At 42.4% G+C, this 20,780-nt stretch overlaps 1 protein-coding gene across 5 annotated transcripts in view; it reads left to right on the top strand.

Moving 5' to 3' along the window:
- LOC145343907 (nucleosome assembly protein 1-like 4) overlaps positions 1 to 20,780 on the top strand; it is a 108,306-nt gene that overhangs the window by 40,026 nt on the left and 47,500 nt on the right. For all 5 annotated transcript variants that reach the window (XM_080190413.1, XM_080190415.1, XM_080190414.1 and 2 more), the window contains 4 exons: positions 2,200 to 2,341; positions 9,062 to 9,142; positions 9,759 to 9,890; positions 11,943 to 12,014. In XM_080190413.1, coding sequence (XP_080046539.1) covers positions 2,200 to 2,341; positions 9,062 to 9,142; positions 9,759 to 9,890; positions 11,943 to 12,014 — 427 coding nt within the window. The remainder of the gene's footprint in view (positions 1 to 2,199; positions 2,342 to 9,061; positions 9,143 to 9,758; positions 9,891 to 11,942; positions 12,015 to 20,780) is intronic.

The following is a 20,780-nucleotide window of genomic DNA, read 5'->3' as shown; positions in this document are numbered from 1 at the left end:
AGAGAGGTTCTTGCACAGGGTCCCATTGCCCGATACAATGGGATGGCTGGGTGTATTTGCCTTGTGTATCTTTGGGAGGCAGTAGAGATTTCCAATGCGGGGAGAGCACGGAGGGTGCTCTGAAGGTCTGGCTCAAAGGTCTTGATCAGGGTGTTGAGTTGATGGGTGTGTTCTTTGGTCAGATCTGCGGGTAACTGTAGTGTTCCTGATTCAGTTGTCGGCACACTTTGCAGTAATCCGTTCTGTTCAGTATGAAGATGGCCCTTCCTTTGTTACTGGTTTGATGACAATATTGCCGTTGGTCTTGAGAGCATGGATGGCATTGTGTTGTGCTTGTGTGATGCTCGGGGGGGCTGTCTTGAGTGTGGTTAATGAATCTGGTGTTGACACATCTCCTGGTGGCTTGGGCATACATGTCAAGTCGAGGACAGTGGCTTTCCAGAGCCGTCCAATTGGACTCCTACCTATTTGGTCGCTGTGCTGCGGATCTCTTTGTCACCTGTTCCAGTTCATTGGCTGTCTCATTGTGTTCGCTGTTGGCCTCTTGGAGTTTGTGGAAGAACTCCCGCAGCCTCGTTTGCCTGATGAATTCTTCTGTCTGCTGTGAGACTGATGGGGTCCATTTTGGTGGTGGGGCAGAAATTGAGCCCTTGGCTGAGAACTTTGACTTTATCTGGTTGAAGTGTATAGTCTGACAAGTTGCCAGTGGACTTCCCTGCAGTGGTATTGTTTTCTACCGTGGTACTGGGGCAAGCTTGGTTGCTGCTGGTGGGTGATGCCGAATTTCTCAAGTTCCCTGTTTTTTGGTGTGCATGTATACTGTTCTCTTCCTGTTGGGGAACACTTGAGCAGTCACAAGCATTCGGCTTCTGATCTTCAGGTAAGCATTCTCCAAGGCAGCCTTCACGACACAACAGCGCAGAGTCACTGAGCACAGACTGATAGCCAAGTTCCGCACACATGAGGACGGCTTCAACCAGGATCTTGGGTTCATGTCACATTATCTGTAACCCCCACAAGTTGCCTGGACTTGCAAAATCTCACTAACTTTCCTGTCTGGAAACAATACACTTCCTTTTAACCTGTGCTTAATGCTCGCTCCACTCACATTGTCTGTACCTTTAAGACTTAATTAGCCAAAAAGATTCACATTCCAATCATTTCATGTAAATTGAGTTTGTGTCTTTGTGCCCTTTCTGTGATCAGAACTTCCCACCCACGTGACGAAGGGACAGCCTGTTCCGAAAACTTGTAGTGTTTGCTACAAATAAACCTGTTGGACTTTAAGCTGGTGTTGTGAGACTTCTTTCTGTTTTTACTCCAGTCCAATGCTGGCATTTCCACATCATGTGATGAAACCCCCAGGGATGCATTTAATTGCAGTAGGCGACCCTTGTAATAGTTGGTCCTGTTGCAGTGCAGTAATTCAGCAGACCCATGGCTGAGTGTGTTTGTAGCTCATCCTGGGCAGAGTGGAGCACATGTACCTATTCCTAGCACAAATGTACTGCAGCTGCTTATAGTGAGATAAGTTGTCTAAATTACTTGTTTCATTGAAAAAAATTTGAATTGTGAACATACTGAACTCTTAAGTATCTTTTTTAACCTCCCTGTTTCCTTTTGTAAAGCTGTTGAACGCTTGCTAAGGTATAGCTGATGTGCTTTTTTTTTCAGTTAGGTCAGCAGAATATTGACTGGAAAGCATGGTAGCTTATGAGTATCCAGTATCCATGCCTGCTTATTTCAGAAGCAGTGATTGGATGATCGAATGGAAGCCTTGGCTAATTTTACATGCTAACTGAGGTGCTGAAATTAATTGCACCATTCTTGCTAGGGTTGCCAACCCTTCCACATTGGCTGGGTGACTCCTAGAACTGAGGATCGATCGCTAGTAGCTATAGAGTATGCTTAAAAACTAAGAATTTGCAAAGCAAATAAAGATAATGTGCTATTGCTTTAATCCTCACCTTGAGTATTCAAATACATGAGAGCAAATAATTTAAGCTAAGGCACAAAGCATGGTAGTAGTGTGAAAGCTGAATTATTAACAAGTTGAGGTAAAACTATTAATGTTTCAGAAAATAGGTAATTCAGCTCCCTCATTGTTTAAATTGAGGGTGCAGGAGGGGCGTTGCATTCTCATTAATAGACATTGTAAATAATACTTCAGTTATCTGATATTAATTGTTTTTCGTGCAGTTTACCTAAAGCTGTAAAGAGAAGAATAAATGCCTTGAAACATCTTCAGGTCAAGTGTGCCCACATAGAAGCCAAATTTTATGAGGAAGTTCATGAGTTGGAACGGAAATATGCAGCCCTTTACCAGCCATATTTTGAAAAGGTATGAGTGCTCAAAAGATAGCCATTTCTGTATTAATTGTGAAGTAGCCCCTTGCCTTTCAAGTAATTGCTTAACTGTTTTAGATCAATGTGCTGGCAGTTGGTAATTGTATTAGGACTTGTTTGTAACTGCATCACCTTGGAAATACCACAAATCATGACTATCATGTATTTGTCAATTCTCAATTATTGTCTGCAGATTTTGCAGTTTAAAGAACAAGCTTTTATTAGGGATGTTATACTTGAAAACAGTAAGATCATAGAATCCTATAGTGTGGAAGGACGCCATTTGGCCTGTCGAGTCTGCACCGACCACTATCCCGTCCAGGTCTTATCCCTATAACCATATGTATTTATTCTAGCTAGCCCCCTGATACTAAGGGACAATTTAGCATTGCCAATCCACCTAATCTGCACATCTTTGGTAAGAAACAGGAGCACCTGGAAGAAACTCATGCAGACTCCACACAGACAGTGGTCCAAGACGGGAATCAAACCCGGGTCCCTAGTGCTGTGAGACAGTAGTACTAACCACTGTGCCACCATGCTGCCCAAAGTATGGCATTGCAGGCTAATTTCCAGTCTGAAACATTGAGGCCACTACTCTTATATGAACATGAAGAAACATTCTTGACCCCTGGTTGCATGTAGTAGCTTGGGATGAATGACCCTGTCTACCCTCAGATGCTTCAGTCCACCTTTTAGGGATACCAATATTTGTCCTGGCTGATTATTGTACTGTGTTTAGTCATCCTCTCTTGTCTGAGCTTAACTAACTTTGCACATGCATTGTCCCAGATCATTTGAACGGATTGCTGCTGCACTGGAAGATTGATTGGGGAACTTCATTAAAAGGTGGATATGCAATGGCTAACGTTCCTTTCTAGCACAAAAACACATCAGGGAAAATGGCCCAACCCTGACTAACAAGAAATTAATGATAGTGTTTGATCCAAAGAAGAGTCTGTAAAATTGCTAGAAAAAGTAGCAGTTTAGAATTCAGCAAGGGAGGGCCAAGAGATTCAAAGGAGAAAATTGGAGCATGAGCGTAAACTCAGAAGGAAGATAAAAGCTTCTACAAGTATTTTTTTAAAAGTAGTGAAGACAATCATGGGTCCCTTACAGTCTGAAATGGGAGAATTTAAATAGAGAACAAGGAAATGGCAGAGCAGTTAAACAACTACTTAAAGGAGGAAGATAATCATAACTTCCCAGAAATGCTAGGGAAGCGAAGGTCAAGTGAGAAGGAGGAAAAAAGTGAAGAAATTCATGAAAGCCAATGACACTTGAGAGCCTCGTAATCTAGCCTCAGTTTCTAAAGGAGGTGGCCATGGAAATAGTGGATGTATGGGTTGTCATCTTCTAAAATTCTGTAGATTCTGGAGCAGTCTGAACAGATTGGAGGGTGGCAGATGTAACCTTGCTTCTTAAAACAGAATTACCGACCAGTTATTTTAATATTAGCAGGGAAAATGCCAAGAGTCCATTATAAAGGATGTGATAGCAGGACGCTTGGGTAAATTTCAGAGGGATTAGAAATCGTCAACTTGGATTTATAATCATGTTTGACAAACTACTCAGGTTGTTTGAGGATGTAACTAACAGAATATATAAGGGCAAACTAGTGGAAGCAGTGTATTTGAATTTTCAGAAAGCTTTTGATAGTCCCACGTAAAAGGTTAGTATGAGCATGGAATTGGAGGGAATTTATTAGCTTGGATTTAGAATTGGTTGGCAGATGAAAACAGATTAGGAATAAATGAGTTTTTTTGAAGTGGCAGGTGGTGATTAGGTGGATACTGCATGGATCAGTGCTTGATCCCCAGCTATTCACAATATGTATCAGTGATTTAGATGAGGAAACCAAGTGTAATATTTCCAAGTTTAACGATGGCACAAAACTTGGTGAGAATCAGTGGTGAGGAGAATGTTAAGAGGCTTCAAGGCGATTGAAGCAAGTTGAGAGAGGGGCCAAATTCATGACAGACTCAGTATAATGTGGATAAGTGTGACATTATCCACTGGTGGGAAAAACAGAATGGTAGAGCATTATTTCATAGTAATACTACAGTGCAGAAAGAGGCTATTCGGCCCATTGAGGCTGACAACAATCCCATCTAGGCTTTACCCACTTTCCATCTATCATTTACATGGTAGATTGTGAAACATCAATGTACAAAGGGACCTGTCCTTGGACACCAGTTACTGAAAGCAAAAGTCTTGGTGAATATGGGAAGTGTGTGGGACTATGACTTTGAAATAGAGAATCAGCTGCGATCATGTTGAATGATGAAGGAGCAGGCTGGAAGGACTGAATGGCCTGCTCCTATTTTCGATGTTTCTATCTCCCCGCCTTGATTCTGCTGTGCACTTCTTCTATGGTGATCTGATACCGGCTGTCACAAATGCATAATGTCCCTTGAGGAAACAAGGTCCCTTGGGGAAGTCGTGTCAGTCAAGATGAGAGGATGCACCCCATTTTAATGGCACTAGCAGCTGCACAGTGAGCTTGAATGTCAGGGGGTCAGTGGATGGTTGGAGGGGTCAGTTGTATAATTTCCCAAGTGTTAACTAGCTTTTAATCCGACCTACCATTTCCTGGTGTAGCTTTCCAGCTACATCCCCAGATTTGTCTGAAGTCTCCATTCAGAGTCAGAGATTTGCCTACCTGCCCATCTACCACTCAAAAAGCAAGGACCCAAGGAACAGGGAAATTGCCCATCAGAAGTTTAACTTTCCCAGAAAATTCCCATGCAGGTCCATGAATGAGGATTTTCACAGGGTCCTGGCACACATTTTCAGTCGTATGTCATGTCTGTGATCCAGGTTTGGAAAATTTGGCCCTTTTATCTTGTTGTGCATTCTTTAAAGAACACATCAAGGCACTGCTAGCTGGCTCCTTGTGAAAAGTAGCTCCAACTGCCCAACTCTCCCCTCTTAACGATCCCACTCAGCGCATGGTTAATCTTGCCATAGTGGCAACGTATCCATTTTGCCAAATGCCACCCTGGACTGCTGCTCATCTTTCTGGCATTTTATCCTTTGAATATCTAGCCATATCAATTACTTGCAGCGCTCCTATAAAATCTTTACTCTTCTTCACCTACCCAAGTTCCAACATTTTTCCTCACTCATCCCCATGTATTGAATGACTTTACGTCTTTTGAAATTTGTCTCCATTTCAACTCACCTTGTCCACTGTTCTCAGAATTCACTGCCTTCCTGTCCTCCCTCCGAAATGAACTCTTCATTTCATATTCACACCCAGACCTCAGCGTGGAACTATGGCTCAATAAATTGAGAGGAGAGCATGCCAGGAGCAGCACCAGGCATCCATAAAAATGAGCTCTCTCACATGCCAAGCAGTGGAAGTAGAAAGTGTCAGACAGTTAAGTGATCCCACAACTGGTGGACCAGATCAAAGCTCTGGTCCTGCCACATCCAGTTGAGTGGTGGTAGAAATAACCAACTAACCAGAAGAGGAGGCTGCACTAATACCCGTCCTCAATCATTGGTGAACTTAGCACATCGGTGTAAAAGACAAAGCTGAAGAATTTGCAAACACCAGTAGTCTGAAATGTCAAGCAGGTGATCCATCTTGGCCACCTGACTTCCTGGCATCAGATGCAAGTCTTCAGGCAATTTAAATCACCCCACATGCTGTCAAGCACCAATTGAAGGTAATGGTGCCCTGACAACATTGCAGCAGTAGTAATGAAGACATGCACTACAGATTAGTCTTGTCCGAACCAAGCTGTTCCAGTAGGGCTATGACGCTGGCATCTACCCAACAATATGAAAATTGCTCAGGTATGTCCTGTCCTCCTTTGATCAGAACCTTCCACACACCTGACAAAGGGACACCGTTTCCGAAAGCTTGTGGGATTACTATCAAATAAACTGGTTGGACTCTAACCTGGTGTTGTGAGACTTCTTACTGTTTACCCAGTCCAATGCTGGCATCTCTACATCCTGTCCACAAAGAGCAGAATAAATCCCACCTGACCAATTATCAGCCTCATCAGCCTACTCCTGATCACCAGTAAAGTGATGGATGGGGTTGTCTTAATAGCAACGGTGTTATTAAGTGGCACTTGCACAGCAGAAACCTGCTCACTGATGCTAACCTGGAGATCACGAGGGCCACTCTGCTCATAATTTCACAGCCTTGGTCCAAACATGGACAGATAAATTGAATTCGTGTGTGATTACCCTTGACTTGAAGGCAGCATTGACCAAAGCAGCAACTGGATAACATCCAGCAAAACTATGGCAATGGAATTGGAGAGGAAACCCTTCATTGATTTGATTCTTAGCAGATAAGAAAATGATCATGATCTTTGGAACTTGATTATCTCAGTCCCAAGACATCATTGTAGGAGTCCCTCAGGCCTAACCATCATCAGCTGCTTCAATGATTTTCTCCACCATGAAGTTAAAAATGGGGACAGCATGATGTTAACATTCAGGCTTGGCTGACAGTGACATGTAACCCATGCCACGCGTGCCGGGCAATGACCATCTCCAACAAAAGAGTATCTAACCATCTCCCCATGACATTTAGTGCATTACCATTGCTGAATTTCCTCATTGTCAATGTCCTGGGGATTACCATTGACCTGAAACTGAAGTGGACCAGCTATATAAATACTGCAGCTACAGGAGCAGGTCAGAGACTGGGAATTCTGAGGTGAGTAAGTCATCACCTCATCCCCCAAACCTTGTTCACCATCTACAAGGCACAAGCCAGGACGTGATGGAATATTTTCTACTCTGCCGAATGAGTGCAACTCCAAACTCAGTACTATTCCGTACAAAGCATCCCACTTGATTGCACACCATCCATCACCATCAAAATCCATTCCTTCCACCACCAATGAAGGGCAGCAGTGTATACCATCTACAAGATGCACCTTAGGAACACACCAAGGCTCTTTTGAAAGCATCTTCCAAACCTGTGTGGCCTCTACCATCAAGAAGGATATGGGCAACAAATGAATGGAAATGACACCATCTGCACGTTTAGTTTCTTAGCTGCACACCACCCTGATTTAGAACTATCACCGTCATTGGGTCAAAATCTGGAACTTCTTTCCTAACGGCCCTGTAGCTGTACCTACAGCCCAGATGGACTACATGATTCAATAAAGTGCTCACTACCACCTTCTCAAGGGAATTGAGATGGGCAACTAATTATGACCTAGTCAGTAATGCCCACGTTCTTTGAAAGAATAGCATTAAAGCAGTATTCATAGTTGGTGAGTTTTCTGTAGTTCGGTAGCATGCTTTAATTGGATAACGCCGTGGACTTTATTCACAAATCCCCCACCAATGATGAAGCAGCCTACAGCTGCAACTGGATAACATCCAGATTTGAGTTCACAAATGCCACTATGCCAAGTATCTTGAAGAAAAACCCAGCTGTATCCCTTGACCTTGAATAACTCTGGTGTTGCTGAAATACCCATTGTCAACATCTTGGAGTCATCATTGACCAACCATAGCAATAACATAAAGCAAGACAAAAGCAGAATACTCAAGTGAGTACGAGTGGTTCAGTCTCTGAACCCTCAAAACTTGTCATATCAAGTCTGGCATGTCACGGACAATTTGCCACTTGTCTGAATAGGCACAATTGTAATGAGCATTAAGAAACTGAATACCCAGAACACCACTGTTTTATCTGTACTCCCGTTGGACTTAATAGCCATTCCTCTATGCTTGGGCAATATGCATGATCTGCAAGCCAATGCAATTCCAATGCCAAGTTACTTCCCTGCAACTTCTAGGCCTGAGAATGACTAGAGAAACTATATCACAACAGCACATAATCCTGGCTTGGCCATTTGTATTCCTAATTGCTGCTGGACCAGTATCTTCGAGCTCCTTATCTAATACTGGAGGTGCATCATTAACGTAAGGATTGGAGCAATTCAAGAAAGCACGCCACAATCTCCAGGAAAGAAATGCAGCTCATCATTGTCAATCAATGTAAGAAAGATTTATTGGCTTTGAAGTTTGCAGATGGACATCCTATTTTCTGAAGCCTGATAGGCCTTGAGTTGAATAGTACATGTGACTGGCAGATTGCTTGGTATTTTCCCAATGGCGTTTGAGAGAAGGAATTATTAATACAGAATTTCGGAGTTGAGTCCATGGTCACGTAAACAGCACACAGTTGACAAGGAGTAAGATTGATAAGTGGCCTTTTCTCATTTCTTGCTATCTTAAGCACATAAGAGTTAGTACTGGTTATTTAAGTATTGTTAATGTGGGCTGTACATTTTTGTATTTCAATGTTTTGTAATTTTGCTGTTATGTAAGAATGAACTAAACCAAAAAATATTTTTGCAGTCCACCTGGTTGCTTAAAACAAAATGTAAGGGTGATGTAGTGGCACAGTGATTAGCACTGCTGCCTCAGTGCCAGGGACCTGGTTTCAATTCCGGCCCTGGGTCACTGTGTGTAGTCTGCACAGTCTCTCTGTCTGCGTGGGTTTGCTCCCACCGTCCAAAGATGTGCAGATTAGACTAAATTGACCCTCGGATTAGCAGGGTAAATATGTGGGGTTATGGGAATAGGGCCTGGGTGGTATTATGGTTGGCACAAACACGATGGGCCAAATGGCCTCCCTCTGCATTGCAGGGATTCTATTCTATTCCACTCTGTACTACTACATACTCCACATACAGTTTGTAACCTGTTGTTTCTCTTTTTGCAGAGACGAGACATAACAACAGGAAATGTAGAGCCTACAGATGCAGAGTGTGAATGGCACAGTGAAGAGGAAGAGGAGCTAGCAGTAAGTTTGAAATTTTGTATCCATTATTGTCTCTGTTCTTGGGTCTGTCCAACATCCATGGCATTTCTGAAAGCCTGCTCACTAATGCCAATGTATAGAATAAAGTTTTCTTCACACTGCTGCACCATTGTACCCCAGTCCTTCATGGAAAACACGTCTGTTATTGCATAAAGTCATGCTTTCTAATTCTCATCAGACATTCTTTGGCCTTGACTAATTCTTGCCACTTACTAACAGTTAGGGCTATGTTAAGTGTAGTTCTGTGTTGGAGACACATTCTTACTGGACTGGATAAATTATTTTCTTTAAAAGGTAGTTAACCACCTACAGCACTGCGGAAGTTTGTCCCTGGATTTACATCCTGGTCTTGGAATGAATGGCCAGTGTCTAATATATTGCACTGTCTAGCTTCAAGCAATGAGACTAAGAAGAGCTATATAAGAAGAATAAATGCGCTTGAAACCTTAACCAAAAAGTTGGTAAAGCAAGCGCATTCTTAAAATGCACTTTCACTGATCAAGCAAGAATTAGTTCAGTTTCTTATTTAATCATCACAATATGATGAAACAAATTATGCTGTTTTGGAATGTACTGATTAAATGTGTTTGTATAATAGGAAGAAATGAAAAAGAAAGCAGCAATAGAGGAAAAAATGGAAGAATCTGAGCAGGAGGAGAATCCTAAAGGAATCCCTGAATTCTGGGTCACAATATTCAGAAATGTAGATATGCTGAGTGAACTTGTGGAGGTGAGAAAGGGAGTCATCAGGTGCTGCAAAATAATTTTCTAGTTATATGAAGTGTTGCTGTATTTTTCTGTTTTTTAAAGTTTGTTTATGGTTTTTAGGTAGTAAAACAGTTTAGCTGTGGATTTCACTTTTAATGTAATTTGTGGTGATGTACTTCAGGGAAATACAGATGGTTTCGCAGAAATGTTTTCTCATGTTTCATTAATATATATATCAGATAAAAGTCCCAAACATATTGAAGAAATCTAATATTTGGTCTTCATCATACTACAGTACCACTACTTTCTATTCTCACTTCATGACAGTGCCACATCATTGTTTGGGAACTGAAGTAAGAATTCCTTGGCTAGTTAGTGATTGGCGGATTTTGCAATGTTTTTCTCTTGTCTTCACCTTTGATGTAATTTCTGTGCCATATATCATTTGTCAGCTAAGTCAATAGACAAGGACCGCAGCATTCATTTGCTAGTGCTGCTCTGTAACCAGTGACGAAGAAATCAGCGCTTGAACAATGATGTTCATGCATTTCTTTCAACATTTCTTCATCTCCCCTGGCCTTAGCTGATATCAGGGAAATTGTGCGTAAGATAGGCGCTGATTAGCCTGTTTTTCTGTTTTAACTTCCTGTGTATACCATTCAGCTAGCATTAATTGTCCATATGCTATGTATTATCAGAAATGTCCTCATTTGCTAGTGATAGACTCTAGCATAACCTATTAAACTCTATATCAGAATGCCGCAGATACCTTTTTTTGTGGCATGCTTGTGAGACAATACATGGGGAAATCTTTGTTTATGACTGGGGTCATTTTCATTGTCTCCTTTTTACATCCACAGGCGATTCGATCCACCTTGTTGGCCAACAAGGGGCATACACGCGGTGGGTCGTGTGAGGGCTGCTCTTGCATTTTGCTTCGAGAGTTGTCTAGTGCTTCGCGTCTGTTAGTGTACGCTTAAACTGGACCAATTGTCAGGCAACACGACAGCTCAGTGACTGTCACTGTTTGCTGTGCAGTTACAGGGACCCGGTTGGATTTCCAGCTTGGGTCAATGTCTGTGGGAGTTTGCACATTCTCGCCGTGCTTGTGTGGGTTTTCTCCGGGTTCTCCGGTTTCCTCTCACACCACAAAAACATGCTTTTTAGGCTGATTGGTGCCAATAAATTGTCCTTAAATTGGATCTCCCTAAATCTGGCACACATAGAATTCCCTAAATTTGCACCCCTTTATTGTGGAGTCTACTAGATGTAGACAAAAGTCGTAGGTAGAAGGATTTGAATAAAGCACTCGCTGAGTGTTAAAATGGGTGGCGTGGACTTGTAGGGCTGAAGGAACTGTTTCCTGTACTGTGCTGTTGTTTGTTCATATAATAATCTTGTGCGTAATCTCATTGTGTAATAGTTCTGTAACTTTTTCAGTCAATTGTAGGCAAATTTTTCTTGCTCTTATTTACTCAAATGAGCATTATCGTCATTCCTCCCTTTGAGACTGATCCTAAGCCCTATATTTTATTATGAACCATTGAATACATGTAAAGATGTAAATGTTTATATTTTTAAAGTTATATTCTTGTATTCCTTTTCATAAAGATGTGGTTCTCTCCAATAAGAATTGCAGCGGATCCCCTCCAGTGAGCCCCCATTATCAGCAGGATTTCGAGTGATTTAAAATTTGCCCCCTTCCCCGAGTAGTGAGAAACAGATTTGGGTTTTCTTCTGCACTGAGTGCATTAGATACCAGATTTGGACTCACTGGCGGGGGAGGGGGGAGGATCAGAAACTCTCTTGTTTTTACTCTCTTGTTCTGAGCTTATAATTTATTTCATATGATCACCTCATTGCTTCTGTGTTGATTCTTGTGGAATACTAGTTCCACTTTTTGCCAATCTGAGTCGATCCCCTTCTGGGGAGCAATGTGGGATGTAGAGACACCTTAGCATCAGAAGAAAATATCAGGCAGCGAGGTGTTGACATGCAACTTCAGCTTGGTTTTGTTAAGATTGGGTATTTCATTTGTCTGGTTTGAATTCATTTGAAATTCTTCATTCTACAGGATCATGATGAGCCTATCTTGAAGCACTTGCAGGATGTCCGAGTGAAATTCTCAGAGCCTAATGAGCCAATGGTGGGTATTTGTGTAAAGGCTGGGATGGAGGTGGAAAACTTGAAGGATTTTGGATATTAAAACTAATTCTGAAGTGGAGAAAAAAATGACTAATAATTGTAATCTGAAATAAATGAGAGTGTAGGCCAGTCAGCATCTGTGGCCAGGATATTAACAAGTGGAGGTTTGACAGGCAGAGGTTTAGCGTTTGAATGAGCAACCCAGAAGCTTCCCTAAATGCTATGGAATTTAAACTCCGCAGCCAATGCCTTTTGTACTTAGCAAGTTCCTGCCCAGAAGTCAGCCTGATTGACAGGCTTGACTTCCAGTTGGAAAGAGAGGTCTCTGTGGGCAGCCGGAGCATTAACCCAGAGTGGGGAGGTAGTGATGATAGGAAAATGGATCTGATCTCTGACCCCAGGGACCTTGGTATGGGAAGGCATCTGATGGAGGTACAGCTTGAGAGCTGGGGTGGTGGGAGCACTCGTTCTTCATCGGACCAACAACTTTTGTGATAAAGGCTGAAAACTGCCCCAGCTTCCCTTTGGTTGACAGGTTTTCTGAATGCTGGGAAGCACAGCTGTTGTTAAACATGCAGAGCAGGTTGAATCAAACTGTCTGTCTTATTTAAAATATTTGTATTGTCAACCTGCTCATGTGAGAGGGTTGGCTGATTATTCCTTGTTCTGCAATAAATTCAAAGGTGATGTTGGTATTCAAATCTTTAAAATTTTAAAACTTGACCTAACCCACTTGTTATGAGTGTTAAAATTAACTCTTTTAAATCAGGAAGACTTGTTATGATCTGTTGTGTGCAGTCTCCTCTCTAAAATGGTGATTTAATCGATAACCCGGCATTTAGTAATGTTGAACTTTTGAAAGAGAATCATAGGAGACTGTAAACACAGAGTATATAGTGGGAGGGGGATGATCTAGAACCCACTTGATCAATTCCTAGGTTTAAAAGATCAGTGTCTAATACAGAGAGATATGCAGGACAAAGACTGTGAAATCAATGAAAGGTGAAAGATCATGCAAGAGATCCAAATAAAACATGAGAAAATTCAGAAACTGAAGGAGAATGGGGAACTTAAACAAGCAGCATCTAGCAAGATCTGAGCGTATGAAAAGTGTTTTGAATCACTAGTCTTGAGTTTGAGAAAGTTGGATCAAGGCTACTTGAGAGGGATGCTGTATCAAATTAGAATTCACTCAACAAAAACAATCAACTTCTGTCTGTCTTAGTAAATATTTGCAGCAGTATGTGTAAGAATTGAATGCAAGATCCAAAGGTAATTGGAGCAGGAAAGGAAGGTTTTTAAAAAAGTATGTTCAGGATGATGTCTTTTTCACAGGCTTTAATCAGGGGAGATGCTAACAGTGATATTGTCAATTAACTTGTAATCCAGAGTCCCAGGGCAAGATATGGGGCCTTGGGTTCAAATACCACCGTGACAGATGGTGAAATTTGAAACTACTGCTGATTTCATAAAAACCTGACTGGTTCTTTAATGTCCATTAGCGAAGGAAATCTGCCACGTTTACCTGGTCGGGCCTACATGTGACACCAGATCCATAGCAATGTGATTTACTCAAATGCATTAAAGGGCATCTTGAGGGCAGTAAATGCAGGCCCAGACAACAAAGCCCACATCCCATTAATGTTTTTTTGGCTGAGATGAGTTCCCTGGAGGGGTGATTGAGACTTGGCCATCAATTTAATTTGTAATAGGATTTAATTTTCCAAAGGAATATTTTAAATGTTAACTTCCTGTCTTTGTAGTGAATTAGAAGGTGTTATCAAAATTGGAGATGCACACATTTGGAGATTGGTATTTTATAACGTTGAGAGAATAGAGTTGCAGTAAATGCACCAGTTTTGTTAATAATGGGGATTCAGTTATTTAAAAATGCACATTGCTCACTTGACTGGCTTGATATCGGAACATCAGATCCAAAGTCTGTTCTGGATTAGACAGTTCAGGAGTAACACAATTGCTCTGCAACCTGCCAACTTATTCCTTGGTTCTCTACTCTTTCAGGGAAGTTTATTTTTGTATTCTCTTAAGATAGACACAAAGTATTTGTTTATTTCTCTACCATTTCCTTATTCCTATAGTTTTTTTATTGTTCATGTATAGAGTGTGGGTATCACTGGGCTTATTGCCCTTGAAAAGATGATGGTGAGCTGCTGCCTTGAATCACTGCAGACCCTGTAGTGTAGATACAAATGTGCAAATGTGAAGTTCACATGCAGACGTGAAGTTGTCCACTTTGGTAGGAATAATGGTAGGAAGGACTATTACTTGCGTGGTGAAAAACTGCAGTATGCGATGATGCAGAGGGACCTCGGGGTCCTTGTGCATGAGTCGCAAAAACCCAGCCTGCAGGTGGTCAGGAAGGCAAATGGGATGCTGGCCTTCATAGCGAGGGGGATTGAATATAAAAGTAGGGAGGTCTTGCTGCAGCTGTATAGGGCACTGGTGAGGCTGCAGCTGGAGTACTGTGCAGTTTTGGTCGCCGCACTTGCGCAAGGATATTTTGGCCTTGGAAGGAGTGCAGAGGAGGTTTGCTAGGCTGATACCGGAGTTGAGGGGGTTGAACTATGAGGAGAGGCTGAATAAACTAGGCTTGTACTCGTTAGAGCTTAGAATGAGGGGAGATCTCATTGAGACATATAAGATGATGAATGGGATGGATAGGATATAGGTGGAGAGGCTCTTCCCGCTCAGAAAGGACAGTAGGACTAGAGGGCACAGCCTCAAGATAAAGGGGGCGCGGTTTAGAACAGAGTTGAGGAGGAACTTCTTCACTCAAAGGGTGGTGAATCTCTGGAATTCTCTGCCCGTTGAAGTGGTGGAGGCTGCCTCGCTAAGTATATTTAAGACACGGGTTGATAGGTTTTTGATAGGCAAGGGGATTAAGGGTTATGGGGAGAGGACGGGAATATGGAACTGAGCCACGACAGATCAGCCATGATCTTATTGAATGGCGGGGCAGGCTCGAAGGGCTAGATGGCCTACTCCTGCTCCTATTTCTTATGTTCTTATACACCTGTAGTACTATTAGGAAGGGTGTTCCAAAATTTTGACCCAGCAACAATGAAAGGAATGGTAATGTGTTTCCAGGCTAGGATGGTGAGTGACTTGGAGGTGGATGTCCAATGGATAATGTTCCCATGTGTCTGCTGTCTTTGTCCTTCTAGATGGTAAGGATTGTAGGTTTGGAATGTGCTGCCTAAGAAGCTTTGGTGAGTTCCTGTTACTTGCCCCTTATCAGTCCAAGCGTGGATATTGCCCAGGTCTTGCTGCCTTGGATATGAACTGCTTCACTATCTGAGGAGTCCTGGATGGTGCTGAACATTGTGCAATCATCAGTGATCATTCCCACTTCTGACTTTACGGTGGAAGTAAGATCATTGAAGTAGCTGATGATGGTTGGGCATAGGACACTATCCTGAGGAACTTGTGCAGTGATGATTCATCTGGAACTGAGATATTCAATTCCAGCAACCACAACCTTCCTCGTTTTGTGCTAGGTATGACTCCAGCCAGTGGGCAGTGTTCCCCAATTCCCGATGATTCCAGTTGTGCTAGGGCTCTTTTGATGCCATTCTTGGTCAACTGTTGCCTTAATGTCAAGGACAGTCACTCTGCCCCCACCTCTGGAATTTAGCTCTTTTGTCCATGTTTCAACCAAAGCCATAATGAGGCCAGGAGCTGAATGACCTTGGTGGAATCCAAACTGAGTGTGTTATTTTGAAGCAAGCGCTGCTTGATAGCACGGTTGATTACTTCTTCCATCACTTTACCAATGATCAAGTGTAGACTGATGGAGCAGTAATTGGTTGGGTAGGTCCTGCTTTTCATGGACAGGACCTACCTGAGCAATTTTCCACATTGCTGGATAAATACCAGTGTAGCTGTATTGGAATAGCTTGCCAAGCAAGTGGGACATTCTGGAGCACAAGTCTACAGTACTGACTTGCTGGAATATTGTCGGAGCCTTTGCAGTATGGAATGTCTTCAGCAATTTCTTGACGTGTGGAGTGAATTGACTTGGCTATAGCATCTGTCCTGCTGAGGACATCCGGAGGAGGAGGAGGCTTAGATGGATCATCCACTTGGTACTTCTGACTGAAGGTGAATGCTTCAGCCTTAAATTTGCACTGATGTTAGCTTCTGCCTGTACTGACCACACATTTGTTTTTGCTAATTTTTTTTCACACCTTTAGAAGCTTTTACAGTTTGTGTATTGTTAGTTTCCTTATGTTCTATTTTCTCATTGTCAAGCGTCTTGGCTTTCCATTGCATTCTAAAATGCATCCGATCCTCAATCTTACTACTTTATTGGCAACTTCATAGGTCTCCTCTTGATTTAATGCAATCCTTATCTTGATAGCTGTAGTTGGATCGTTTTTCTTGCTGGGTTTTCGTGTCTTGAAGAAATGTAAATTTGTTGTAAACCCTACCTTTAAAAGTTAGTTGTCTTTCTGTCTTTGTATCTTTCAATGTAGTTTACAAACCTACTACAGCCAACTTGCCCCTCATACTTTCATGTTTCCTTTGCTTAGATGAAAGACTCAAGTTTTGGATTGGTCAACATCACTTATTGTAAAATTCTATCATGTTATGATCACTATCCGCAACTGGAGTACTGTGTGCATTTTTGGGCGCCGCACCTGCGCAAATATATTTTGGCCTTGGAGGGAGTGCAGAGGAGGTTTACTAAGCTGATACCGGAGTTGAGGGGGTTGAGCTATGAGGAGAGGCTGAATAAACTGGGCTTGTACTCGTTAGAGTTTAGAAGAATGAGAGGAGATCTCATTGAGACGTATAAGATGATGAATGGGATGGATAGGATAGAGGTGGAAAGACTCTTCCCGCTCAAAAAAGACAATAGGACTAGGGGGCACAACCTCAAGATAAAAGGGGGGCGGTTTAGAACGGAGTTGAGGAGGAACTTCTTCACTCAAAGGGTGGTGAATCTCTGGAATTCTCTGCCCGTTGAAGTGGTGGAGGCTGCCTCGCTAAATATTTTTAAGACGCGGGTTGATGGGTTTTTGATAGAGGGGATTAAGGGTTATGGGGAGAGGGCGGGAAAGTGGAACTGAGCAGCGACAGATCAGCCATGATCTTATTGAATGGCGGGGCAGGCTCGAAGGGCTGGATGGCCTACTCCTGCTCCTATTTCTTATGTTCTTATTCCTATAGGATCTTTTATAATGAAATTATTAATTTAGCCCTTTCTCATTGCATAATACTAGATCTAGAATTGCCTGTTCTTTAGTTTGTTCCTCGACATACTGTTCCAAAAATCCAGGAATTTCATTACTTGGTAGTCTATAAACATATCTCACCAGTGCTTGCTGCTCCATGCTGTTTCTTAGCTCCACCCAAACAGATTCCATTTTGCTCTTCTGATCAGAGGTCCTTTTACTAATGTATAGATCTCATCCTTCATCAACAGTGCTGTCCCACCTCCTTATCTGTTTGCCTATCCTTTGATTTGATTTATTATTGTTGCATGTATTAACATACAGTGAAAAGTATTGTTTCTTCATACTATACAGACAAAAGTAGAATATAAAGACAAACCGTGCTTTCTAAATATAGAAAACCCTTGAATATTCACGTCTCAGCCTCCATAATGGCAATTTGGTCACAACAGTTTACTTCTGTTTATGCATGTGCCTTTATTATTTTTGCAACCTCTAGCCTTATCTGCTGGTGCATTCTTAAGTTACTACACACTCTGTTCCTGCCACAGACTGATTATTATTTCCGTTAATGCTACCTTGCTTTCTTACCCCCTCTTCTCTCTAATTTATCACATCTTTTCTCACATGATCCCTTATCCCCACTGTTTAGTTTAAAGTCCTCTTTTCTGCCTTGGTTATATGACCCACCAGAACACTGGTTTCTGCAACTGGTCTCTGCATGGTTCTGCACTGTTTAGGTGAAGACTGTCCTAAAGTTACAGCTCCCGCTATCCCTAGTACTGATTCCAGTGCCCCATGAATCAACATCTATTTCTCAGCCAATCTGAGCCATACATTTAACTCTCTAATCTTGTTTGCTACACCAATTTGTCATGGCTCAAATAGCAATCCAGAGAATATCTTTTGAAATTCCCATTTTTAATTTAGCCTTTAGTTGCTTGTGCTACTTATGTGGACCATGACAACCAAGCCCCTCCCTGTTCCACTGAAAACCCTGGCACTGGAAGGGCAACGCCACCTTCTGGAATCCTGGTCTCCACCACAGAAAACAATGTCTGCTGTCTGACCTAAGTTCACAGATGACCCTGTCCTAAGAGGTGTGACTGCCACTCGGAACAAAATGTCCAACTACTTCCTGATGTGTCAGAGTATCTGCACCTCAATAACTCTGAACCAAAGTTCCTCCAGCCAGGCACTTGATGCAAACATGTTTGCCTTGGATCATACTGGTGCCCTGAGCTCCCACATGCTTCAGCCACTACACATCTGTCTGGCAATCTTTATTATTTAAACAATTAATGATTAATTTAAATTAATGCCTGTGCTTATATTCTTTCAATAAATGTTCCACTTCTCCTGTCAATTGAATTCCCTATACCCAATAGCTAACCTAACCAGCTTTACTATTATTAGTAAACTATTTAATAAAGCCTTCCAATTACTAAAATTATCCAAGTTTTGACACACAAAAAAATCCACCATTCAACTATCAGTTTTCCTGTGATGTCACATTTCATTTATCTCAACGAGGTCAATTCACTCTGGAACCACAAACTGAACCATTTCAGTCTCAGGACACACTTTTTGCCCATTCTTCCAGATTCTGCTGTCTGTCCCAGGGCCCTCCTGTTGCCCACTCCTCTAAATAATGCTGCCTGTCTCAGGATCCTTTTTCACCTGTCTTTCTGTGGACATGTTTTAACATCTGCCCCCGTGCACGTCTCACTCTCCCTTCTCTTATTTATCTTCCCCATCTTTTTGTTAATCCCCTGCTAAATACTGAGAGGTATTTTTTATGTCAACTTTGGATGGCGCTATAAACCATTTTGTGAAAGATTCCATGACTCCTGCTTGTTAGTCACCAGTGTGAACATGCTTTTCTAACCCTCACACCTGTCTATTTGGAATTTCGTAAAAGTTGATAAGCCTGCTTTTATCATTTAGCTTTTATTGAACATGGGGGCTTCTTTCTGCACTATAGCGATCCTATGATATTAATTACCCAGGTTTTCACATGTTAAGACTTGGAATAAGAGAAAGATGATGTTGAATTTTGCAGTGGCAATGCTAAATTTTGACATGGAATTTACTAAGTCTGCCAAGATGATAGTATCATGTCTGGACAACAAATAATGGGTTTAAACCTTTTTGAAATTTGAACTCAATTGGGGCTCATAGTTCAGTGCAATGATAAGAGTATTTCATGGTTGAAGATGCTTCCCTTTGGGTGAGGTATTAATCTCGTCTTTTTGTTGATTTACCTGGGCATTAAAAGTTCCATGGCACTGTTCAAAGAAAGGAAGAGTTCTCCTACATTGATCAGCGTATCATGACTTCACTTAAAAAAAAAATTAATTGTTCATCATTGAATCCCTGCAGTGCAGGCAGCCATTCGGCCCCTCAAGTCTCTACCAACTCTTTCTGACAGAATACCTTACCCAGACACTCTTGCTCTGCCCTATCCCCGTAACTCTACACATTTGCCATGGCTAATCCATCTTGGGACTCTAAACAGGCAATTTAGCATGGCCAATCCACCTGTACATGGACAGTAACCTGATACCAGAATGGAACCTGGGACAGACTAGAGGGACTGATGGTGGACAAGTCCCCAGGACCGGATGGAATGCATCCAAGGGCTCTGAAGGAAATGGCGGAGGTGATAGTGGATGCCTTGGTGATTATTTTCCAAACCTCGCTGGGTTCCGGGGAAGTGCCGGAAGATTGGAAAACGGCTAATGTTACGCTGCTGTTTAAAAAGGGTAGCAGGCAAAAGGCAGGGAACTATAGACCGGTTAGTTTAACATCTGTTGTAGGAAAAATGCTTGAATCCGTAATCAAGGAGAAAATAGCGAGGCATCTTGAGAAGAATTGTTTGATAGAGCAGACGCAGCACGGTTTCGTTAAGGGGAAGTCGTGTCTGACGAATTTATTGGAATTCTATGAGGATGTGTCTAGTGCGGTGGATAGAGGGGAACCGGTGGATGTGGTGTTTCTCGATTTTCAGAAGGCGTTTGATAAGGTGCCGCACAAGAGGTTGTTACAGATGGTTAGGGGGCATGGAGTTGGGGGTAGGGTGTTAGCGTGGATAGGGGATTGGCTGTCAAATAGGAGGCAGAGAGTGGGTGTCAATGGGTGCTATTCGGATTGGCGGTTGGTGACTAGTGGAGTGCCCCAGGGACCGGTGCTGGGGCCTCAGCTATTTACCATTTATATAGATGATCTGGAGGAGGGAACCGAGTGTAAGGTGTTGAAATTTGCTGATGACACAAAGATGAGTGGAATGGCAAATTGTGCGGAGGGTGAGGAAAGTCTGCAGAGGGATCTAGATAGGCTGAGCGAGTGGGCGAGGACCTGGCAGATGGAATACAATGTTGGCAAGTGTGAGGTTATCCACTTCGGTAGGAATAATGGTAGGAAGGACTACTACTTAAAGGGCGAAAAGCTGCAGCATGCTACGGTGCAGAGGGACCTCGGGGTCCTTGTGCATGAGTCGCAAAAACCCAGCCTGCAGGTGGTCAGGAAGGCAAATGGGATGCTGGCCTTCATAGCGAGGGGGATTGAAT

This window comes from Carcharhinus amblyrhynchos, chromosome 6 (genome assembly GCF_965287045.1).
Source record: "Carcharhinus amblyrhynchos chromosome 6, sCarAmb.v2.hapA, whole genome shotgun sequence".
Lineage (NCBI taxonomy): Eukaryota > Metazoa > Chordata > Chondrichthyes > Carcharhiniformes > Carcharhinidae > Carcharhinus > Carcharhinus amblyrhynchos.
Note: the sequence above shows the minus strand (reverse complement) of the source record. Positions and strands in the feature narration are given on the sequence as shown.